The sequence below is a fragment of the Xenopus laevis genome, chromosome 2L, assembly GCF_017654675.1.
Source record: "Xenopus laevis strain J_2021 chromosome 2L, Xenopus_laevis_v10.1, whole genome shotgun sequence".
Taxonomy (NCBI): domain Eukaryota; kingdom Metazoa; phylum Chordata; class Amphibia; order Anura; family Pipidae; genus Xenopus; species Xenopus laevis.
Genome location: NC_054373.1, coordinates 113,580,499 through 113,606,201, shown reverse-complemented (window position 1 = coordinate 113,606,201; position 25,703 = coordinate 113,580,499). Strand labels below are relative to the sequence as shown.

At 36.8% G+C, this 25,703-nt stretch overlaps 1 protein-coding gene across 4 annotated transcripts in view; it reads left to right on the top strand.

The window, feature by feature from the left end:
* Positions 1–25,703, top strand: part of ranbp2.L (RAN binding protein 2 L homeolog) — a 52,485-nt gene that overhangs the window by 5,003 nt on the left and 21,779 nt on the right. For 3 of the 4 annotated variants that reach the window (XR_005965480.1, XM_041582356.1, XM_018247052.2), the window contains exons 2-19: positions 456–523; positions 1,227–1,338; positions 2,068–2,220; positions 2,553–2,780; positions 3,863–4,002; positions 4,673–4,871; positions 5,383–5,473; positions 10,699–10,908; positions 11,803–11,984; positions 12,428–12,600; positions 13,444–13,567; positions 14,292–14,453; positions 15,927–16,064; positions 16,214–16,360; positions 17,418–17,600; positions 19,198–19,281; positions 19,590–19,728; positions 25,470–25,564. Coding sequence is in view for 3 of the 4 variants with exons in the window: in XM_041582356.1 (XP_041438290.1) it covers positions 456–523; positions 1,227–1,338; positions 2,068–2,220; positions 2,553–2,780; positions 3,863–4,002; positions 4,673–4,871; positions 5,383–5,473; positions 10,699–10,908; positions 11,803–11,984; positions 12,428–12,600; positions 13,444–13,567; positions 14,292–14,453; positions 15,927–16,064; positions 16,214–16,360; positions 17,418–17,600; positions 19,198–19,281; positions 19,590–19,728; positions 25,470–25,564 (2,628 nt within the window). In the remaining variant the exon portion in view is untranslated. The remainder of the gene's footprint in view (positions 1–455; positions 524–1,226; positions 1,339–2,067; positions 2,221–2,552; positions 2,781–3,862; positions 4,003–4,672; positions 4,872–5,382; positions 5,474–10,698; positions 10,909–11,802; positions 11,985–12,427; positions 12,601–13,443; positions 13,568–14,291; positions 14,454–15,926; positions 16,065–16,213; positions 16,361–17,417; positions 17,601–19,197; positions 19,282–19,589; positions 19,729–25,469; positions 25,565–25,703) is intronic. The other variant, XM_041582357.1, reaches the window with a different exon arrangement.

Below are 25,703 nucleotides of genomic sequence, written 5' to 3'. Positions count from 1 at the left end.
AAACTCGAATTTGACTATTCGCCACCTAAAACCTGCTGAGTCAATGGAGAGGTCCAGGCAGCAATTTGGACATGTTACTAGCCTTCCTGACAGTCAACGTTTTTTTTGGAGAATAAACTCAAATTCAGTTTAGTCGAATTCTATTAAAGTTTTCGACTAATCAAATCAAATTAGTGTGAGTTTTAGATGTGTGATTTTTTTTTTAAATTAAATAACCCCCAATTGAATTTCTAGTAAATTTGAATTTAAAGGAGTTTAAAAAAAAACTCGCATAAATTCGACCTTTGATAAATGTGCCTCAAGATGGCCATTGTATAATCTTCCCTGTAATACAGGCAGTGCAGTGCATACATAATCTGAATTAGTAAAAATGGCAGAGATGCCATAATTGTAGCTACTATCTAGATTAAAATGTATTTTATTGAATGAAATGGGTTTGTTGATTTTTCTTCCAGAAATCCATGAAAGGATTCCTTTTTGCTAGACTCTACTATGAGGCTAAAGAATATGAACTTGCTAAAAGGTATCTATTGCACATTCCTACTTCTTAGTTGTTGCTTACAGGGGAAGCCTGTAACTAACTTTTAATGTTTTTAGGCGAACCTGTTCTTAAAGGAACATTTACATCAAAAGTGTTTTAAAGTAATGAAAATATCATGGACTGTTGCCCTGTGATGGTAAAACTGATGTGTTTGCTTCAGAAACACTGCTATAGTTCATATAAAGAAGCTGCTGTGTAGTAATGGCGGAAATTGAAAAATAGCTATATGGCACAAGATAAATAGTGGATAACGGATAACACCATTATCTTCTACAGAGGCTATCTGCTATGTAACCCAAGCATTCTGGTTACTGTTTCAATTTCAAGCCTGATGGCTGCAGAATAAAAAAAAAAAGTACATTCTTTTTTTTTTTGTTTTTTTAAACAAATAAGACCATCATAATTTGCTGTGTACTCCAATCTTAATTTTCATATGAACTAGCACTTTGAAGGAGTGCCACATACTTTAAATGTGTGATTTCTTTTTGAATTATTTGTATAGAAACATTTTTTTGCTTGTTGTGTAAAGCTTGTTTAGTTTGAATCTTTTTTGTGGAAAATGTTATTGATATTTGCATTTCTGTTCACTGGGTTAGTATTTTGATAATAAGGTTAAATTATGCTCAGAAAATCACGTGAAAAATGTTTTTATTTTAAAAAAAAATTGTGGTGTTCTAATTTCCAGATCTGTATCTTCGTACATAAGTGTACAGGAAAGGGACCCAAAAGCACACAGGTTCCTTGGACAACTGTTTGAGATCGAAGGGAATGTGGAAAAAGCTGTTGGCTGCTACAAGGTGCTTTTATTTATATTCAAATTGGAATCTTAGAATCTTGTATATTTACTTTAGTGGACAGCTGAATATATATAGTGCTCGTACCTTACAAAGGTATCACTTGATGTACTTCCATTTGAAAAGCACATTTTTGTGCAGTATGATTTCTTAACAACTGGCATGTTTCATAAAATGTTGATGTAACTAAGTGATTTGAAGTCATGGTGAACCTGTGCAAATAAACTATTGAGTCACTGTTGAGAGAAGCGGCAGACTTTGATCATTTGTTTGCTCTATGCTTTGTGCTACATTTTCTTAAAGCCACTAAATAGTTGTATTCAGCCAATTAAACTATGGGATGCTTAGCCTAATAATGTTTGTTTTAAAATAATAAAATAAAAATCTTCACATGAGAAGTTCTTTCTGCAAATCAATATATATAATCAAATAAACACATTCAGGTTATAAAAACTAGTTCAAAATATATGAAAATGAATATTACTGGCCATTATTTGGACTTACAAAATAAGTAAATACATAATTTAAGATACTAGAAATTACAAGTCGCATCAAGTGAACGGATCTTTAAATTAGCAAAGGATTTTAATTTTTAGACTTATTGGCTACTAAAAATATGAATGTACAAAGCAGTTTAATGGTTCTTAATAAACGCTTGGACTGAACACTACATAACCTGTGTCATTCATTTTCAATCTGTTCTAAAACATAATATGATTAATATGTCTTTAGCGTTCATTGGAGTTAAACCCCACTCAAAAGGATCTTACTCTTCGAATTGCTGAGTTGATATGTACTCTAAATATCAAAGATGGCAGAGCAGAGTACTGGGTGGAGAGAGCATCCAAACTCTTCCCAGGAAGTCCTGAAATTTACAGACTCAAAGTAAGTTGAACGTAAATCAAGTGTAAGGTATTTGTAAATGTTTTAACTGCAAGATAAACTACATACTTTTTGCATTCAAAGCATTGATGCTGAATTAAATGCAATTTGAAGTGGGTTAACTGATCTCGTCATATACAGTTTATACGGTTTCTGCGCTGCTTAGTCTTATGTAGCTTATTAAAATATGACTGTTGTTGACATGCTTTTCTGTAAAGTAAAAATGCCTGTTGCTTTTAATCTTAATTTCTATAATTCATAAATAAATTACTTAGTGTGTTTACAGTACCAAGTTAAATCTTACTCTTTTTATTGTGTATTTGTTTCTTGCTTAGGAACAACTGCTTTCCTCACAAGGTGAAGCTGGGTGGAATCAGCTCTTTGATTTAATACAGGCTGAACTTTTTGCAAGACCCAATGACGTGTATGTAAATCTCAAGCTTGTAGATTTGTTTCTGTCCAACCAACGACTGGAGGAAGCAGTTTTGCATTGCCTTAAGCCTGAGAGAAGAGCTTTGAGGACTGATATAGAATGGTGCTCCTGTGTTGTCCGAGTATTTAAGGTAAACATCCAACACAACACTCAAACTACTATCTACTGAAGGTGGCAAGCCTTGTGAATTTCACAGTCAGCCTAATTTTGCATTACATGTCAGCAGGTTCCTTAATTTTTAGTTTCCTGGACCGATTCTAGGAAGATTGTTTAATGTCTGCCTCAGCACAACTTAAGTTCTCTAAATCTTCTGAATATTTGTCTAGAAAGATGACAATGCATTTTAAGGGCAAAAACACTTGCTACATACAGTATGGTTTTGTGTACACTGTCTGATTTGTGCATCATTCTCTAAAAAAATGCAAAAGCAAATAACTATCCCACCAAGATCTGCTGCATAGTCTTACCGTATTTCTAGCCTTAGCAAGAAATAACCAAAGCCCTAATTTTAAGTTAAAGCTTCACTAGCTAACTTTAGCATTAATAAGTGGAACCCCTTACCTGTGTGTCTATATTGCATGCAGAGCTGTGCAGCAGTGTCTGCAGCTGCCATCTTTGGCTATATCACTTTTGTTCCCAGCATGGATTTCAGTGATATAGGATAATGTACATGCACACCAGCCTCAGATTGCTATGGTCTAAGCTGGAAATGAAAGATAAGCTGCCAATGATTGTGACCACCAATACTGATTTGCAACCTCATAGTTGTAGAAAAACAACAGTGTTCAGTTTTTGGGCAGTTGTTATTGATGCAGTTGGGGAATGGTGCATGTGCCTATTTTTGCAGGATGAGAGAAGCAGATCCACTCTGTGCCTTATCTCAATTGATTTGAATTGGATGCACTGGAGGTCAGCCCAAATACATGAAAGGAAACCTCTTTGGGCCGACCTTTTCAGAAGCAGCTCATAAGCATGGAGCCTATCTGCATTTATCAGCCTGCAAATATATTCAGGCTGAGAGCAGCATAGCTTACAGCGCCTATGTGCCCCTAGCCTTAGGGAGATCAGGAGGTTTGTGGGCAATGACACTGGAGGCAAGACTAAAACTGAAAACTGTCCTGTTAATGAAACTGATATGGTTAATTTATGTTAATGACAGGAAAAAGAAAACTTCATACATTGTAATAACATACATTTTCTTTAACTTCTTAGGAATATCTGGCTTCAAAGCAAGGACAAAAAAATACCAATATGAGGATGATAACAAAGGAACTGTTGCTTGCACAATGTGATGTTGTCTTTTTGACACTTTCTAAAAAAGATGTTCAGAAGAGCAAGGAAGCCCTTGAAAGGTATAGGTTCTGCTGCAGATCATCTATTTAATGTTCCCCTTTTTTGTGTGCTGTAGATTTCGAGTTTAAAGGAGACCTAAAGAATACAGCTAGTAATTCAGTATTTTAGATAACAAACCCACTGTACAAGCCCAGAGGTTCAGCAGACTTAATAGAGTAGTAATCAATGTATTTAATATTGTCCATTGGAGCTCTTTCTTTTGGAGCTTGTTAGACCATTTTTTGAAAGCAAGTCGCAATGCACATGCTCAATTTTCTCTTGGCTGCTATTGGAAACATATCTAAAGGGCTGTCAATAAACATTAATGAAAATTAGGTTTCATCTCTTGTAGGAGCTGATGCTACAGGCCTGAATATTAATAAGCATCTTTATCTGTTTTATACAGTAATATCATCCTTGAAACAGCCCCCCCTCATGACTTCATAATAGATACCACATGATATGAAAATAGACATATTCATCAAAGGGGGACTGCTAATCAATTCAATTAAATTTGATATAGTTTGACCATGCACCCTCCATTCAAGTAGTTAGAGTACAGGCACTGTGACTGTACTATGACTGGTAAGTCAAGGCTGGGATAGTCCAGTTTGGATAGGCAGCCTGTGGGGTTGGCTATACAGTATCAAAGTAACTTTTCTTTCCTTTTATTGTATTTGAAATGTGTAGATTTGACCAGGCCCTCTTGTCGGTAAAACAGTCTGTGAGTGGTACAGATGCTTCTGATCTGTCTGTAACGTTTTATGAAATGAGAGGTCACTACTACATGCATGCTGGGACTCTGCTACTGAAAATGGCTCAGAGCTGTGAAGTTCAATGGAAGGCTTTAATTGAACCTGCTGCACTCTGTTATCTTCTGGCTTATCAGGTAGGTGTTTTGGCTTCAGTGAACAAATTCTGTAACAAACTACTTAGTAATTAACTAGTTGCTGCTGTGGCAATGCCCCCTGGACCCCTAACCCTTCAATATTTGGAACCTCGACATCGTATATATCGGAAAATGAAACTTCTTTAACTTGCAGAGCCACTGTGTTGGCCCAGGCACACAGTGGCTTTTCGCACCAAAATCCATTCTGTGCCTATACCCTGGCCAACACAAATGTATGAGGTGGAGAACTGTAGCTGGACTGCTTAACAGAGCATTAACTTAGGTGTCTGCTACATCCCCAACCAGAGGAAATAACACCTCAAACAAGGGGAAACTCAAAATAATAATAAAAAAAAAACACTATACATAAATCAGAAAGTTGCTAGAAAGTTAACTTGTGTGACAACGTGACAGTTAAAATAATAAATTTTTTATTTTTTAATTACTTTCACTGAAAATGTGTGTGTTTTTTTATTTACGAATAACCTGTTGTTTTTTTCCCCCAAAAAAGGTTCCAAAGCCAAAAAGTAAGCCAGTAAAGGGGGATGACAACGGACAAGGTTTTCTAGAAGAATTAGCGTTTGACCGGCAAAGTAAATCTGGTAATGTATCATAATACAGCTAACACACACTAATGTGCCTTCACATTATGCTGCTTTGCTTGAGTAAAACTTAATAACTGTATACGTCTGGAGCCTATGGAGATCTGAAACTGACCACTGATTAAGCAGATTTACTAAACTCATATCCACTGAACCTGATTGCTTTAGTAATGAATATTACAAAAATTCTAGGTATACAAATTAAGCCTATTTTCACAGATCAGACTCTCCCAAATCCCCAAATGAAGTGCAACATATCTTGGAGTACTAATTTCCCACAATTATAAAAAGCTTAATGGCCTTAAAGGTGAACTATTGCGAAAATGAAAATTTAATATAACCCTCATCATACTGAAATAAGAAACTTTCTAAATACAATCAATTAAAAATTCTGTACCATTTCTGAAAGTTTATTTTCATTATTCCTCTCTCAGCATCTTTCTCCTCATTCTGTATTCATGCAGCAGTTGGGTGTCCAATGAATGATCCAATATATCTTTTATAGAGGGGCTATTTTTATTTTGTCAGATTTTGTTTGTACTGGAATTGGTTATTTGAGTGAGCTCTACTACATCTGCTAGGAAAGGAACCCTCCCATAAGAAATATTGGATCATTCATCTGATGCCCAACTGATGCATGAAGATTGAATGAAGAGAAACATGCTGAGAGAGGAATAGTGGATATAAACTTGATTACTTCAGAAACGATGCAGAATTTTTAATTGATTGTATTTAGAAAGTTTCTTATTTCAGTATGCTGAAGCCTATATTAAATTTTCATGATAGTTCCCCTCATACATCATACCCTCTCCTATATTGGTAAAATAACACTTCCAAAATTATTGCACCCCGTTCCATTTGAAACAAAAAAAAATTTTTTTAATGAAATCACAGTATGATAAAATTACAGCAGGCAATACTGCATAGAGGGCTAAATATTCAGAATATCAAACAATGTAATATTGCAGCACTCATGAGTTTTTCTTTTGGACTGGCTTCCACTATGAATTATGATTACTGAACATAGACACATTCTTTAATACTTAAATTTCACAAACACACTTCATATGTATAAACAGGAACTCCCATAAGGTTTATAATCTTTGAATACCGTCAAAATGTAACTTACTCTCTTGATTCCTGTACTTATAAATATCCAGAATGGCCATGCCTCTTTCCCTTTTGTAAGATGGAAGGCTGGAGGTCTTTCAGCTATAAAACACACCGTAAAAAAATGTTTAAATGACCTATTTTCAGAAATTTACAGTTGTGAATTGGCATAATTTGGCATTTATGCAAATGCAATGCTGCACAAAAAGATTTAGCATTTACCTGGCAGATCTTGACTGGAATAGTCTGCTATGCCTTTGACTGTGTACTATCTGTAACATTAACTGCTTTTGTACCCATTATCCCGTATCCCTTCAAATTTTCCAGGGCACCCCTGTCCTATATATACCAGTTTTTGCTTTACCAGAGAGTCATTTACCAGTGTGGGTGGAGACACAGATTTCCACTGCAGTAGAATCACTTTTTTTTGCAAAGTAGTTGTAGATAACAGAGTTTGCATTGCAATTGTTCATAGGTAGCGCACCCACTATTCCCAGGAGGCAGAAAGATTATTGAATGTCTGCTCTATGTATGTAAACACACCTCTGAAAACCTTGTATCACGGGGACGCTTGAAAAATACACTTTGGCTAGACATTTTGGGCATACAGTGCTGCGGCTACGTTCAGTCTTCCCACATTTCCTTAACCAGCTCTTGGATGTTTTTGGTCCATTTTTGTTTAGCCGTAGCCAACTTACTTGGATTGGCCCCATCAATATGATATACATATGTCAATATCTTTTGTAAGTCCTTCCTCCTTGGATATTTCTCTTGCCCAGTTTTCATAAGTTGGACCGGTCTTAGGGAAATTGTGCTCTAAAGGCGTGTTGCAGTTGTAAGTACAGATAATACAGTCTAGGAGGAATGGGAAAGTCTTCTCTAACCCCCTTAAATTGTTTACATTCGCCATCAGTGGTAATATCTGCAAGCGGTTTTGCTCCAGAGGCTGCCCACGAGGCTATATCTGACACCGACTTGAAATGTGCTAGGTGTTTGTTGCCCCAAAGGGGGGTCCGTTTTGACCAAGTCTGCTTGTTCCCTTGGGCTATACTTAGTGCCTTTGTAAAGGAGTCAACCACTGTCCTCATGGGGGTGGTTGTTTTATAGCAGGAGGTTATACCTCTATATGGCAAGTGTCCTAGTGCTTCAAGGGAGCCAATTACATTGGCTCCAGCACCACTGCCTAATTACAGTATCTATCTTTGGGGCCATCCACCAATGCACGTATACCAGCAGGCTGGCGAGGAAATACATATGAAAATCGGGTAAAGCTAATCCGCCCCTGTTCGCAGGGGCCTGCAAGGTTGTGAGGGCTAGCCTCGGTCTCTCACCATACCACAGAAACCCTCCATTTTTAAAAATGGTTTTAGTCAAGTTCACCAGAGAATTGTGGGAAACGTATAGGAATTTTGGAAGGAATACCATTTTTAGGATGTTAATCCGGCCAGTGAGGGATAGAGGGAGTCCCTGCCACACAGAGAACCGTGTCTTTAGGCTGGTCAGTACCAGGGTTATGTTGAGTGCTACATACTGTCTGAGGCCTCTGTGAATTACTATCCCCAAGTATTTAAATGTGGATACCACTTGGAGTTGCTGGATATCATCAGGGGTGTACTGTGGCAAGGGATCGATGGGGAAAATTAGTGATTTGCTGTAATTCACTCTGATTCCTGAGAAGGTGTCAAATCGAGTAAGCGTTCTTATCCAAGCCTGTAGAGGGGCATTTGATTCGCAAAGTATAAAAGCATATGGTCTGCATAAAGCAAAACTTTTTCACATATCCCCCCTATGCACAGGCCCTCTATGTCCTCATTTGCCCTTATGCTAGTTGCAAGAGGCTCGATGGCCAAGGCAAATAGCATGGGTGAGAGCGGGCAACCTTGCCTGGTGCCTCTTTTTAGGTCGACCTCAGAGGAGATATGACCACTCAATAGGATTTTAGCCTGCGGTGAGGCATAGGGAGCATGCATCCAGCTCCTAAGCCTGGGTCCCAAACCATATCTTCCTAGTACTTCCTATAGATAAAGCCATATGACTGTGTCAAAGGCTTTCTCTGTGTCAAGAGCAACCATCACCCTGTGGCCGGAGTTGTCATGCTGTACCGATAGATTTGTATAGAGGCACCTAAAGTTTATATCTGTCGCCTTGGCTGGCATAAACTCACTCAGCTGAATTCAGCAGAAATAAAATCTAACAAAATAACTTACTTTAATACATCCTGAGACAGGATTTCTGATAATTTTGAAAGAGTAAATTCTAGTACATCTTTTAGGCAAAAGGAAACCCCCCTCCCCCGAAAGGCTATATAAGACCTATCTCAATCAAAATCTGACTGACACCTGATGCCTGCATGAAGAGAGACCAATGCTGAAAAAGAGATAGTAAAGAGTAACCTTATTATTTCAGAAACCATACAGAATTTTTAATTGAAAATTTTATACAAACATCATATTGAAATATTCATTTTAGTGAAAGTTCCCCATTAAACACCATGGAATCTTGGGTCTCTCAACTTTATGGCTTGCAAGAATGAGATGATCTCTTATTTCTATCTTAACAGACCCTTCAAACAGTCCTAGACTAATGCTTCCATGCCGATGGTCTGTGTTTCCAGCATTAATCCCCAACGTCTAATTACTGACTTTTGACTTTGTCTTTTTGGCACAGAGCTACCATTAAGAAGTTGTTTTTCTCTATGCTGAACTAATTGGCTGTAGAATACCTCTATAACTTTTGAATGTGACAGTTTGACTCTCATTCTCTACATATTTAATTTAAAAGGCAAGAAGAGCCAATGGTCATATTTTTGTCCAGCCTTGGGTTAGGGGCATTAGCAAAGTGCTCCTAGGCAAAAGGCTCAGGAAATTTTATTTATACATTTACCTGGTTCCAGAGGCAAGAACATATATTTATCTTGGAATTAAAGGCTGTAACCAAGCATATTCAGAATCTTTACTTTTCACGGGCAGCTTAGGATCAAAAACAAGTTCCTGATTTCCCTGGATATAAGGGATGCCCAACAGATAATGATAATCCTCAATTCCTATGTGTTGTTTTGGGAGACATTTGGACAGACAAAGGGAGATTTTATCCTAACACTGAGGTTTTCAAATTGGAAAAGCCACTACCTCTCAGTGTAAAAATTAAAAATGTGTAAATAGGCTGTGCAAAATAAAGCATTTTTCTAATTTGGTTAGCCAAATATGTAATGTATAAAGGCTGGAGTGGCCAGAAAACTACTTTTTAGCTCTCACTCTGAGTTAGCAACTTGAAGGGGGGACCACATGGGACATAACTGTTTAGTGAGTTTTCAATTGATCTATACTTTAGCATGCAGCTCAGATTCAAAAGCAAACGGTTATGGCCCATGTGCTCCCTCTTCAAGTCACGGATTGGTTACTGCCTGTTAACCAATCAGTGGAAACCAAGAGAGCCGCAAAGTAGTGTTCTGGCTTTTATGTTAGACATCCAGTCACTCCAGCCTTTATACATTACATTTTTGGCTAACTAACTATATTAGAAACATTTTTTTTATTTTGCGCAGCCTATCTTTTTACCCAGTTTTTATTTTTACACTGAACAATTCCTTTAAGGGTGCCACCTTCAAGATTTATTGCTCATCTCATGGCTCTAGCTAGTGTCACAGCTCAGTCCAGCGGGACAGGGAGGTTTTCCTGGCTGACTAAATGGGGGCTTCAATGTGAAGCCATGCATAGCTCTGTTTTGATTTTAGCCTGAAGATCATCTGAAAAATAGAGGCTTTATATACTTACCCTAAAAAATAGTTTCTTTAAGAAACCGTACTTTTCTCTGTGCACTAAGTCTATGATATTGTGTTTGTAGTTGCTTAATAGGGATCATTTCTGTGTGAGGTTGGGTTGTTTTGTGGTTGGGATGACTGACAGGCCCCTTGGTCTGTCTGTCATCTTCTGAGACAAAGATTTTGAAGTGAGTATAAGTATTTTTTTTTTTTTTACAAACCACTGAAAAGTGTGTGTGTGTGTGTGTGTGTGTGTATTTATTTATAGTAAAGGGGACATTTTTTCAATTTCTCTATCTTTGATGGTAATAATACTGTTGAATCATTTGTTTGACATGCCAGCCTCTCTCCACAGGTCACTTATTGCTAACTTTGAGCCATGGAAAACAGAACTTCATTAGTGAGATTATAGAAACGTTTGCAAACCAATGTGGGCAGTCTATTTTGCTGAAGTTTCTGTTTGAGGACAATTTATCAATGCAAGATTCTTTCATGGGTAGTGATGATATAAGCTATGTCGAGAATCGGGTGCCAGACTTAAGTGAGCTTTCCCAGCATGACAATGGTAAGTATTTCATTAGTTCATTTAATTATTTTATTGTTGTGATCCGGCCATGCTCTGCCCACTCTTTCTGTCCAGAAGCTTCTCTTCTATGTTTTATCCTGCCTTGACCATTTTCTTCTCTATCCTATTGATTTCTCTGTAAATGGTGAAAATTATATCTCTTAATTAATAGCCACCTATTTCTAATAATCCTTGATGTTTTCAAAAATAAACCTAGTAAAGGCTGCATCGATATTGTTCAACTCATGCATGGCTTTAATAATTGAAATTCCTCAAGCCATTACAGTTCAGGGGAGGGATTGCAAAGGACTGGCCAGTCAAAAGTGTGTTACAGTAAGGTTTGACTTTACTGTGGGCACATTTTGAAGGAAATGTATACTTTTAATAAAATAATGTAAAACTGTTCTGCTATTGCTCTCTTTAGGAAAGACATGAACATTTATGAGGTTTCTGATGTTTCACCTAAACAGAGCCATATCAGAACAGTTCTTATTCTTTTTTGATGACAAATTCCCTCCACCAGATCACAGTAGGAAATCTGACCAACGGTTGACTGTTTGAGTGTACAATTATATTAGCAGTACACATCTTGGAGTCATTAAAAATAATGTAAATGCTTAGACTGCTTTATTAATTTATTTTAAAGGTTTAGATTTCCTTTAGTAAATATGTATGATTGCAACAATGTGCAAACATAAATGTAAAGGAAGATTTTAAAAAGTGTTTTCCTTTTGGAAACTGGTTTATGCAAAATCTTTTAGGAAAAGTAGATAGTGAATAAGCTAATTAATGTTTGATATAAATACCTGTATATATGACAAGGTGATCTAGGATGTACTATTAGGTGTTTGGAATGCTTGCTTATCACATGCTGTTTTGCTTATTTCTTTATAGGTTCTCTTCGAATACACAATGGGGACCTTCAGCACCTGACCTGGCTTGGGTTACAGTGGCACTTTCTATCAACTTTACCTCCCCTTCGCAAGTGGCTTAAACAGATTTTTCCTCGGGTGCCTCAGGAAACTTCAAGACTTGAGTCCAATATTCCAGAGTCTATCTGTCTTCTGGATCTTGAAGTGTGTATATTACTACCTTTTAGTTTATCCTAGTCTTTAAAGGATGTGGCAACAAATTGGCTATATCCCTAAATCTTTTTAATAGGCCCATGGCAAAATAAATGGTTTACGTGCCACATGATCACATTATACATTCTCTTCTTTCTACATCCAGTGGGCTGAATAAGTGAATCTTAATGTAATACATTTTTTCATGCATAATATTAAAGCAGTATACATGTACAAAAAAATGGCATTTTCTAGAAAGAGTAATATTTTAGGGCAGTGCCACACAGCTTATTTTGCTGCCTGCAAACATACAAGTTTGTCACAGCTTCTTATTTGTATACAAAATTGGTTATTTTGTCTTTTAAATTTGTTTCCACCTTGTTAATTCATTGATTTTTAGAACAGATGGATATTCTTATTGTGTTAATCCTTTGTTTGTTTGCATTTTTCTCTAGGTATTTTTGCTGGCAGTTGTGCAAACTAGTTACCTTCAGTTGCAAGATAACAACACAACAGCTGATCCAAACAGACCTCGATGTCTTCCTCTTCCAATCTGCAAACAGCTCTTTACAGATAGGCAGCGGTCCTGGTGGGATGCTGTTTACAGTCTTATTACAAAAAAAGCTTTGTAAGTTTTTCAGCAGATTTATTTATGCCTCTGTGTATTTTTTCTTAGCTCTTGTAATATGTTATGTGTGTTAAATGTTAGTGTTTTCTTATGTGCAGCAGTGAGCAGTGAGTTTCCACTTTTAAGAGGATGTATTGCAAAATATCAGGATATTAGAAATCATCCTTACACATTATGCCTTTATAAGCTCATGGAACTTCTCAGTTACTTTTGATATACTTTTTTTATTGCATTTGGGGAGGGGAGTCCTTATTTCCTATATATTTCATGAATCGTTTTTCATCCCACTTTGCACAAATTCCATCAGCGGAACAATAAGTATTGGCAGAACAAACAGGAGGTTGTTGCAATGATGAATACAAATAAAGTAAAGTTACAATAAAGATTAAGTGGTTAGTGTCAAGGAGACAAAAGAATAGAGGTTCCTGCCCATAGAGTTTACAATCTAAATGGGAGGGTAACTTACAGACACAAATAGGTGGGTATGTTACAGTTGGTGACACTGCGATTTAAGTGCCAGTTCCCAGTTCAGGTGTTATGCAGATACTCTAAGAGGTAGTCTTTGAGTTTAGTTCTGAAAACATTGAGGGGGGATTATCTCCTGAGAAATTCAGGAATGGCATTCCAAATATAAGGAGCAGCAAGACAGAATGGTTTCAGGCAGGAAGCAGCATTAGTAGTGGGGTGCAACCAAGCAGTTGCTCTGAAAGGATCAGAGGATTTGGCCAAGAACATATAGCGAGACCAGAGAGGATATGTAGTTAGGTGCAGAGGAATGAGGGGATTTGAAGGTTAGGAGGAGGAGGAACAGGACATTTTAATTTATTGTACCTTTAATTACAGACCTGGCACCTCGGCAAAGCTGCGTTCTGTGATTCAGCATGATCTTACTACTCTAAGAGCTCAGGAGAAGCATGGCCTGCAACCTGCTGTTCTTGTTAATTGGGCAAGGGGTCTTCACAAAACGGTGAGTTTTTTGCCTTGAATTTCGTCTGTTTAAAAAGTAAAGATAAACAAAAATATATGAACATGGGGCAACCACAGCTTAGGAAGGTGCACGGCCTATAGAAACATTTATTTCAGAAAAAGGACAGTGTGCAACGTTTCAGGGTAACAACCCTTCTTCAGGTGAAAAAAAGGTTGAAAAGTAATCACAGCCATAGTGATTATGATTTTATCAAGATTGAGCAAATGGCACACTTTTGACAACCACTGCTGCTAGATGCAAACAGAGGCAGTCAAATCACCCCTGTCTGTCTGTCTGTCTGACAAAATTTTGTCACTCTTTAATTATGAAACAGCATATGGTTAATTACAGAATTCCAACATTTACATTATTTAGACAGCAGGGGGCGCTATTGCCCTTAGAATCTTCTGTGAGGTTGAAAAAAGGTGGCTTTTTCAGCAATGCAAACAGATTGTACAGCATCAATGTTTTGCAAATTCATTAAATATGTGAGGAGTTGACTTTTTTTTTTCCTCCTGAATATTTGGCCATATTTGTATTGTCATACACATGCACAAATATATGTATATATTTATTTCCATGTTTATCTTGCCAATCCTCTGCAGAGCTGTGCAGTGTGCAAATTAAATTATTCCTGTTTTAAACTGATTTCCTCAATGTGTAAAGATGTTTGTTATTGCTTTCTAAAGTCCTTATATATTTTAATCCATCTTTGTGACTGCAGGGTTACAGTCTGAATTCCTTCTACGACCAGAAGGAGTACATGGGACGCTGTGTCCACTACTGGAAGAAGCTGTTACCACTTCTAGATTTGGTCAAACAGAAAAAGAGCATTCCTGAGCCTGTTGATCCTTTGTTTAAGCACTTTCATAATAAAGATATTAAGGTATTAGCTTCTAATATATGAGTGGTTAAAAAATAGTATTGTACTGGTTGGAAGTGTTTTCATGATGCTTCTAAAAGCATCTACTACCATGTGAGCTAATCGCTACCAGCTATATCTTTCCCTGTGTGAGGCAGAGCAGTAATTGACTGTTTATATTCTGATATTCTTTTGGTGAATGAGCTGTACAACGCTACGTATGGGTAACACATACAGCGACCAGAGGAAATCATTGTAATATTTAAAGGACATGTAAATCCTACATTTTCCTACCATGTATATAAGTTGGGCATATCTTCCCCATCCAAGCCACATCATTTGTACTCCATATAACCCCTCTATTTGCCAGCACCATCACATTTTCCTAAAACAAAGCAACTTTCACCCGGCAGCCATTTTACCTCTGACACATCATCAGTAACATTGAGACATATGCTTAAAAGTTCATGCAATGCAGAATGCAGGTTTACACATGCACACCATGATTAAAAGTACTGCTGGGGTTGACCTCTGTAATCAACTGGAAAAGAAATTATTGTACCTCTGTTCCCAATTAATTGCCCGTGCCACGGCCTCTGTCCCAATTAGAGGCTGGTGCAAATACAAAATCTTTAGAGTTGTGGACAAACAGGCTCAAAAACTGCAGGTGCTGTGCAGCAAGTTTTATTTTAACACAACATGTTTCGAGCTTAGTGGCTCTTTTTCAAGTGTTTATTGTTAATTGGCACCTGCAGTTTTTGAGCCTGTTTGTCCACAACTCTAAAGATTGAGCACTGTAATGGTTAAGCTGAAATCGGTAGAGTTGGTTACGAAAACAATTGGGATCAGACTGCTAGAGCGGATTTTCTATGGAAACCAGCAATGCTATTTCTTCATTGACTGTTAGACTGTAGGGTGTGTTTAGTAATCAGAGAAGAACTGAGCGTGTTCATGAGCCAACAGCCAAAGGGTGCTGGCAGAGTGGGTTAGACGAGTAGAAGAATTTCTAAGTGATGCTGCAACCTTACTGTAAACCTTTTAACAACTAGAGTGGTAGGTTTCTAAAGATTACAAAGATGCTTTTCTGTGATTACATTTTTGTGGAGGGGGTTTACATGTCCTTTAATGGTAATCGTTGATTTCAGCTTAAATTTATATAATGTAGCAAAAACTTATCACAGACTATGTAATGCGGGTGATGGATAAAGGAGTTTTTTTTTTTTAATGCGTTAATTGAATGTAAGGGTTATTTTGTCTCCTAATATATTTCTACCCTCCTTGCCCTAAGTAGCCTTTTACATGTTCTCCTTTAAAGCTTTTCTTCTACATATTTATTCTTATTAGCATGAAATGTAGTTCTCAAAAGTTCGGTAGATGGGAGGAAAACTACTACTATTATGTTTTATTACTTTTTGCAGTCACTTAATCCTGCATTATTGACAAACCCAATGGACTGGTTTTTGCCATTAATGATTCATTTTCCAATCATTCATTTAGGTTTCTGAAGTAAAAGACTTGGAAGACGAAGCATGCATTGCTTTTGCAACATTGGATTTAGTTGATGGAAAAACAGAGGATGCAATAATTGCCTTTGAGTCTGTTAAGAACGTCGTTGCCTATTGGAACCTTGCTTTGGTATGTGTTACAGCTCAGCGTTCCACCTTCTCTGTTCACTGTGATATTTGATAAAAATCTACCTATTCACAGGCAGATAATGACTTACTGCGCAGGCAAAGTAAACTAGATCTCATCTTGACCGTAATCTATTGTTGACATCTTTGTAGATATACCAGCGTAAGGCAGAAGAAATTGAGAACGATTGTTTGCCAGCAGAAGAACAGGAAGAGTTCCAGGAATGCCTGCTTAAGTGCAAAGGCTTTTTGAAAATGATTTGTGATGAATATTCGGCTTATCCCTCCATTGCAACATCGGTAATAAGACAAAATGAATATAAGGGCAACATGTCTATTATTTAGATATCATTTTGTAGTTGGTAAACTACTGCTCTTAATTCATTATTTCTTGTTTCAGTACTTTTTCTGACATGTTTATAAAGCGTGTACTTGCCAGTGTTTATGTATTAGTCGAATAATTACTTGTGAAAATAGCTGGTGGTTTGTGGTTATGTCAGGGGCAATGGAAAAAAAACCTACTAGGGTAGTCTTAGGAAAGGTGTCATAGGTGTCCAATCTATGGACATGCTGCCAAGAGTTTGGCCTTTCTCTATCAGAGTGTTCAATAATCTGCCATGTACAAGGGCAAAAGAGTAAAGTTTATCAGCTTAATATCCTGTCCATGTTCAAACATCAGCTGGCTGGACACCATTGCAATGACTGAGCTGCATATTGGCCCTTGTAATACCATGGTCAGCTCCATTGCTCATTCCTTTAGTGACTTGAGCCAAGGGGTAATGGCTCAAAACAGCTAGTTAAGTCCACCAATGTAGTAGATTATTTGCTCATGTCCAACTTTTCCCTACTGTGCCCACTGGCATACGGAATATAATGCTTTCTGTATTTTTGCTTATCTATGCACACCAGGGTTTTATATTTCTTTTAAGTCATCTACACAATATCACTCTGAGCACACAACTTGGCAGCAAGGGCTAAAGTTATTAAAGTCATGCTTGTAGGAATTAAAAATAAGCAAGCTAAATGTTTCGCTAGAATGCTTTCAGTGCTGTCCAGGATTTTCTGGATAGCTCCCAGAGACACAGCAGCAGGACATACTTCGAAATTAAAAAAATATTGTGTTGTGTGATATATTGTAATTGCAGCAGCAAACTTTGAAATGGTGTCTGATTGATGTAGAGGAGAAGCCAAGTGCACGAGTGCTTTTAACTGCAGTTACTATCTCGGATATCTATATTTTACCTGTTAACATTGTAACAATGCCTTTACTGTTGTGTATTCTTGGATATTTATATAGATACCTGCAAGCAGACATTCACTATTCGTTGCTAAATGGTAATATTTTGTTTTACTGCAGTTGCCTGTTCCTGTTGAGACTGTGTTTGAGATGCTGGATTCAGTGAAGCAGAGTCTTGGAGAAGCGATGGATGATCATAGCCCAGCATTCATGGAAAATCATTCAGTTTTGACAACTTCAGCAATAAAACATTCCACGCCATCACCCACCAAACTGACCATATCGCCAAGCAAATCAGCTCGGGTATTTACTAATAAAATGTAGACGTTAGATCTAACTGATCTTGCATTTTTAGTTCTATGGGACGATTCTAAACATTAAGTAATGTTGAGATTAATATTAAAGATGTTGTTCACCTTTGAGCTAGCTTTTAGTATGATGTAGGGAGCGATATTCTGAGACAATTTGCGATTGGTTTTTATTTGTGGTTTTTCAGTTATTTAGCAGCTCTCCAGTTTGCAATGTTGGCAATCTGGTTGCTAGGGTGCAAATTGCCCTAGCAACCATGCATTGATCTGAATAAAAAACTGGAATATGTATAGGAGAGGGTCTGCATAGAAAGATGAGTAATAAAAAGTAGCAGTAACAATACATCTGTAGCTTTACAGAGCATTTGTTTTTATATGGGGTCAGTGACCCCCATTCGAAAGCTGGAAAGGATCAGCAGAAGACAGGAGATAATTCAAAAACTATACAAAATAAATAATGGAGTAATTGAAAAGTTGCCTGGGGTTGGTCATTCTGTAATGTATTAAAAGTTAGTTCAATGGTGAACCATCCCTAAATATTTAAAGGGGGGGTGTCAACCCAGAAGTGAAAAACTACTATAAAACTTTTTTTTTACCATTTTCAAGTAATTGATATGTGTAGAGTGGTTTAATACAGTTGCCTTTTCCCAGGCCAATCTGTAGATCTAACAGTTTCTGTTTGTCATGTGTAGCCCTCCAATTTAATAGCCACATAATGCAATTCTCCAGCACATAGTGTTGACAAATTACTTAGGCCTTTGTTTATGGAAAATTTGCTGCAAAAGAATTAAAAGAACCAAAAGTGACATAGATCATACAATTATTTGCGTCAGAGTGTATGTGATAGTCAGCGATAAAACAAATTCTTTTCAAAAACTGACTTGCTACTTCACTGCTCAATATTATATTTTGTTTGGTGGCTTTACTGTGTGTCAGGGAGAAGTGAGATAGAAAGCAATTAATTATAAGGTAGAGTTCTTTGGTAGTGGATGTTTGTGCATAGATCAGAGGTTTGTAGGGGAGATGATCAGCTGAAAAATCCCACCCACTGTGCTGCTGATTCAAGCTAATACAGCCACAAAATATTATGTTTCTGGGGTACAGTACTGACTAAGGTATTTAAATACCCATATAACTTCAGTTTTTATGTCATTCATTTGATAGGAAGGCACAAAACGATTATACCAACTTTTGGGTTAAAAAAAACTAATATGTTGCAAAGAGTAATGAACCCACAATTCATACAGTTAAGCTTTTATATCCAGTTGTAGGAAATGATCATATCTGTGGTATTGGGTGTGGACCTCTGGGGAATTGCAATTAATATCCACAATTAGTAAGCAGTTCTGCAAAATTACAGACACAGCAGCTGTTTTTGAGTGTTTTTCGCATAGATGCTTACAGTTTGTTCAGAAAACAAGTTCACCATTTGTAAATCATATGCAGAATTATCTCTAAAAAAATAAACTGTGTTGTTAAATTCGAAAAAAAAGTGTATATTTTAAAACCAATACAATGAAATCCTGATTTATCAGACGACAAGGTGGGAATAATCAGACCTTTTCATTAATAAAAACCATTTTCTTTTGTAGTTTTCTCCCAAAACACCACCACGTTGGGCAGAGGATCAAAAGTCCCTGCTTGAAGTGCTCTGTAATAAAGTGGAAGCATTGAAGGTAAGGGAGATGTTAACATTTGTTTAATAAAAAGGTAAAAGAAGCTTCCACTGGTAGCAGTCCTATGCCAATTGCAATTCTAACATGTTTTCCTAGTGCATAGTTGCTCTAACTTCCACTTGACTTTTATGGAGCTTTCCTCAATCCTGTTGCATTGCAGGTATAGTGATAACACATATACCTCCTGAGCCCCTTAGCAGTCCCAGCATCTGCTTTCTTTATAGTTACCACCCCTGCTTTCCATTCACATGCATATGATGTACAGTTTTATGTTTTTTTTTAATATTTTGTGTTATTTTCTCTTAAAGAAAGAAGTTCAGGAGCTAAAACACAACAATTCAAATGCAAACGTGTCCCCTCATAGATGGCCTAATGAAGGGTTTGAGTCTGATACTGTTGCTGATAGCTACCAAGGAACTCAAAATTTCTATACAGTTCCCCTAACAGGTGAGGCATGATATATTGCATGTGCTTCCTGACCTTGTTTTGATTTGGAATTAAAGGAAAACTATGCATTCAGAAAGAATACTTAAGCAACAGTTAGTGTATATTCAAATACGTGTCCTCTTAAGGAATGTTACCAAATTGCCATATTCATATTTGTAAATATTACCTGACCGGAACAAATGCAGCCAAAACAGGAAAAGGTAAGGGGGGGGGGATAAAAGACAGGGCTGGAGCTTAGTGCTTAAAACAGCAGTCTTTCAGTTTGATTCTCTACTGGAACATACTATTAGAAAAGCATATTTGTAATGAAAAGCTTTAAGTGTTTTATACACAGATATGGACTATTTTATGTGATTTTATAGAGGCCTACAATGTGTAGGGTTTTAAAGGAGAATTCACCCCCTTACAGTAATCTCCCCACTGGCGCCCATGCTCTTCGCTGCGCTCACTCTGCATCCTTGGTCGGTAATCCTACAGGAGACACAATTCTGGGGTAACACTTAGCAGGGTGGAGGTAGGGAGGGGGGGCCAGTAGAAGTGACCAGTAGGGACTTATCACTGTGGGGGGGGGGGGGTTAGTTCATCTTTAAGGAAAAAAAATCTTATTTCTTATATTATCTCATATTCGTCGTATATTTGTTGTTCATTGTAAAAATTTGCATACATTATATTGTGTGCCTATTATGTTGAATGCTTTTGGAAACGTACAACATTAAAATGTGTGCATTTCATTAAAAATATACTTCTGGCAGTTAAAAGGCAGCTAAAGTATATCAAGGGCATTGTTATCTGGGGCTTACAGTTCAAACCGTAGCTCTATGCCACTCAAGTTGTTCTAGGCAGCTTAAACTGGGTTAGTTTTTCTATAGCTGGGAGGCATGGCGGAGGGACCAGAGTTCTGAGTTCTACTTGTCACTCACTGACTTTTTTTTTTTTAACCTGTATAATCATTTATGGCTAAGGGAAAAAAGCCAAGGCGTATATGCCCTCTTTAATGTATTTATCATTCTATTCATAAAGAAAGATACAAACAGGCTTTGTTTGGCATAGTTGTTCATTAAAGGAATTGTTCAGTGTAAAAATAAAAACTGGGTAGGCTGGGCAAAATATATAAAAAAAATGTTTCTAATATAGTTAGTTAGCCAACAATTTAAATTGTAAAGGCTGGAGTGACTTGATATATAACAGAACACTTACTTCCTGCTTTGCAGCTCTCTTGGTCTCCACTGATTGGTTACTAGGCAGTAACCAATCAAAGATTTGAGTTTGGGCAACATGAGTCATAATTGTTTGCTCCGACTTAGAGAGCTGAAAAGCAGAAAGTAGTGTTCTGGCTATTATGTTGCACATCCAGTCACTCCAGCCTTTAAATAGTCAGGCAAAAATGTAATGTATAATCAGTTTATTTTTATACTGAACTGTTTCTTCAAAAGGTAACCTAGTACCCAGATATGTTATTCAGCTATTAGGGTTGTTCTTCAAGTCTGTGCGCAGCTTTTGGATGTTTACTGTATAATATCTCACCAATAATTCCAACCCTGTTCTTTTGCAGGGATTAGACTGTAAGGCAAATTATGTTTTGTAGTGAATGTTAGATTTGACTTCTAATATCTAAAGTAGACTTGGTAATGTGTCCCGTAACTAGAGGCAGACCAGATAGAGCTAGTCTTTGAACAAACACTGTATAAAAAGATTACATATTTTTTATTCCATGATACTGGTTGCAGAATGATACCAAGTAGGATAGTTACCAGGCCGAGCTGCCATTCTGTTACATGTATCTGATTGCTTAATACAAGGTGCCCAGACTTTAGTGGGGTATGGGTTAAGTTTTGTGCTTTACACTGAAAGAAAATACTGTTGTCAAGTAATTTTAAAAAAATCCAATCTGGTGGTACCCAGAAAGAAGGGTGGACAAATTAAGTTGTTTATGTACATTACTGTGCCTATACTCTCCTACTTTTTTAATACAATTTTCTGTGGGTGCATGCCGATCTGGCAAAGGTTTACAATCTACCATTATCAAGCTGGTTTTCTGTCAGGGTAAAGAAAGTCTTGAACTGTGAAGATGGAATAGTTTTACTGTGATGTGTTTTCATGTTCTTGTTTTCACCATCTTTCCCTTCAGTTTTTCACAGATATCTTCCTTCTCATGGTTTTTATTTCTAAATTATACTGTTTACATTGCAAATAATTCACTCTACAATATAAAATTTAAGCAAGTGTATTTATTTTTTGCTATATTATTTGTGTGTAGGCAGCCATCTCATGTCATTTTGTCTGATCATGTGCTTTCAGAAAGAGCCAGCTTTCTGACAGGCTGTTGTTTCTTCTACTCATTTTTACTATTCCGTGTTGTTCTTAGATCTACCAGGGAGCTGTTATCTTGTGTCAGGGAGCTGTTATCTGGTTACCTTTCCATTGTTCTGTTTTTCAGTGGTCTAACTCAAATCCGACCTACCTAATGGTCAATTACTCATTCTAGGCTAATGTAGTCATGCAATTTGGCTCCTATGTTGATCAATTAGCACTTGAAGTTATAGAGACTAGTGAGTCCATAAAATCAAGGAAGACACTGCATAGCTGAAGACATTGTCTGGCCAGCATGCTTAGAATGAGTTTACATCCCAGCACTATACCCCTAAACAGAATGCTCAGGACCTTTGGGTTTTTTTTTTGGGTTTTTTTTTGATAAGGGGTCCCTAAGTTGGATCTTCATACCTTGTCTACTAAAAAATCATTTAAACATTAATTAAATCCAATAGGAATGTTTTGCCTCCAATAAGGATTAATTATATCTTAGTTAGGATCAAGTACAAGGTACTGTTATTATTAGAGAAAAAGGAAATCTTTTTAAAATGTTTTTTAATTATTTGGATAAAATGGAGTCTGGATAACTGATTTCATACCTGTATTTGCTCTTTAAGCATTGTACTAATTAACGTGGGTTTAAAAAAAAAAAGTAGGTTTTGTTTGGCTGAATTACAGTGTTATTTCGCCGAAACTTGAGCAATTCTAGAATTTTCACATGCCAAAAAAAGGTTTATTTCACCTTATCAGATAATTCAGTAAATTATTCCACTTTATAATGGCAAATAAATAATGCTTTCTGTGTGCTATAATCTAGGCTCAAGTCTTTTAATGAACATTTATTGGAAGAAAGATTGAAAGTTAATTACACAAATATGTTTTTACTCAGAATTACAGTATCCTCAATAACACAGTCAGGTCAAACAAATATATTTATTTGTCCATAGCAGTGTTTTAAAGGATCAATAAAACCCCCAGCAAATAATGCTTTTGTTGATTAGCCTTGGACATTCTGTCCCATTTTTCCTAATATAATGGAGTCTTCATAGCTGAAGAAAAGAACAATATTGCCTGTTTAAGTCTGGTGAGAAACTAGAAGGCTAGAGCAATTTTTACTCTTTAGAGGTCAGAGTACCTAAAACTTTTTCTACCTTAAAATGTACTGGAGGTAAAAGTTCTAAGGGAAGCACAGCATCACAGGGAAGAGTGGAATCCTCTTTACAATGTTATTTCCTTTCTCAAGAGATGTATTTAAAGGGAAAACATGTTTTTTTTTTTAAAAAAAAAAAACTCATCAGTTAATAGTGCTGCTCCTGCAGACTTCTGCACTGAAATCCGTTTCTCAAAAGAGCAAACAGATTTTGTTATATTCAATTTTGAAATCTGACATGGGGCTAGACATATTGTCAATTTACCAGCTGCCCCCAGTCATGTGACTTGTGCTCTTATAAACTTCAATCACTCTTTACTGCTGTACTGCAAATTGGAGTGATATCAGCCCCCTGCCCCAGCAGCCTAACAACCGAACAATGGGAATGTAATGATATAGCAGCTCCCCAACACAAGATAACAGCTCCCTGGAAGATCTAAGAACAGCACTCAATAGTAAAAGCCAAGTCCCACTGAGACTGATTCATTTACATTAAGTAGGAGAAATAACAGCCTGCCAGAAAGTTGTTCTATCCTAAAGTGTAGGCACAAGTCACTTGACTGGGGCAGCTGGGAAACTGACAATATGTCTAGCCTCATGTCAGATTTCAAAACTTAAAGTGGACCCGTCACCCAGACATGAAAATCTGTATAATAAAAGTCCTTTTTAAATTAAACATGAAATCCAATTTCTTTTTTTTATTAAAGCATTCATAGCTGTTGTAAACTCATTTAAAAATATCAGCTGTCAATCAAATATTGCCTACCCCGCCTCTATGCCTAGGTATAGAGGCGGGACAAGCAATTACTTTCACTTTCCATTCAGCACTTCCTAGATGTCTCTGCTCTCCCTACATTCCCCCAGCTCTCTTAACCATTTAATTGTGTAACCAGTACATGGGGATAGACATTGGGTCCCTGTTTCCTGGTGCACAAACAAGATTCTGAGATGATACAAGGCTTGCCTTAATAAGTGTCCACAAAATGGCTCCTTCCTGGTTGCTATAATTTTGAATTCCCAGACTGATAGAAACAAGATTCAAATAATTTATACAGTGTAATTAAAGTTCATTTTGCTTGACTAACATGATAAAATAGGATTTGGAATAATTTTGTTTGGGTGACGGGTCCACTTTAATATAAAAAAATCTGTTTGCTTTTTTGAGAAATGGATTTCAGTGCAGAATTCTGCTGGAGCAGCACTATTAACTGAGTTGTTAGCAAGGCCTCCAGACCTTCAGCAAATTTCAATTATTTATTTATTTAATTTATTTCTTTGCAACCATGGAATGAGATCTGTGCAAGTCCTCCAGCTTTATTAGCAACAGAATACTCCAACTGTTTTCTTGACCTTAATGTGGGCATGGTGCAGGGGGTCTTGTGCTGTGCGCTAGCATGTCTGTTCCTTTTCTTGCTTAAAGGGGTTGTTCACCTTTCAGATAACTTTTTAGTATGATGTAGAGAGTGATATTCTGAGATAATTTGCAATTGGTTTTCATTTTTTATTATTGAAAGTTTTTGAGTTATTTAGCTTTATTTTCAACAGCTCTTCAATTTGCATTTTAAGCAATCTGGTAACTAGGGCCCAAATTACCCTAGCAACCATGCATTGATTTTAATAAGAGACTGGAATATGAATAGGAGAGATTCTTAATAGAAGGATCAGTAATAAAAAGTAACAATACATTTGTAGACTTACAGAGCATTTGTTTTTTTAGAAGGGGACGGCGACGCCCGTTTGAAAGCTGCAAAGAATCAGAAGAAAAAGACTAATAACTAAAACTATGAAAAATAAATAATGAAAACCAATTAAAAAGTTGCTTAGAATTGGTTGTTCTATAACATTCTAAAAGTTAATTTTAAGGTGAACCACCCCTTTAAATAATGGGCTTTGCTTTATTATTCCTGGGATTGCTTGAACCTGGATTTGGACCCTGAAAGGACATCTCAGTTTGCTTCCTACATCATAAGAGTCTATTCATCATGACTGAAAAATCTAGACCTTGCAACCAAAATTAATTGAATCCATTGAGCATATATCAAAGTAAATATGCGCAAGTATCGAGATTCAGAGGGGGCAAACGTTTTGACAAGTTTGCTTTTCTCAAAGGTCATAATATTTTCTCTTTTGGATATCACAAGTTCCATTTTTCTTTTTGTTATCTTCCCTTTCATGCTGAACTTGTTTGTTTTCCCTAGAGTTTTCCTTCCCTGGTTCAAATTAACCAGTATATAATATAATTAAAGAAAATCTAATGAATATCAATTTTTCTGCTTTGCAGTTTCCACTTCAGGACCTGCTGCTTACTATGGTCAGTCACCAGCATATAATTCTCAGCATCTTCTCAGGCCAGCAGCTAATATTACTCCAACAAAGGTAATTTCATACTTTTATACTCACATTGGTACGCTAGAGAGGAAGTAGGAAATAGTAGCGGTTGTAATGTAAAATAAAAATGAGATCATTTTAAGCACCTGATTCTTTTGTGTATGTTTTCAGATTTTGTTGAGTATGA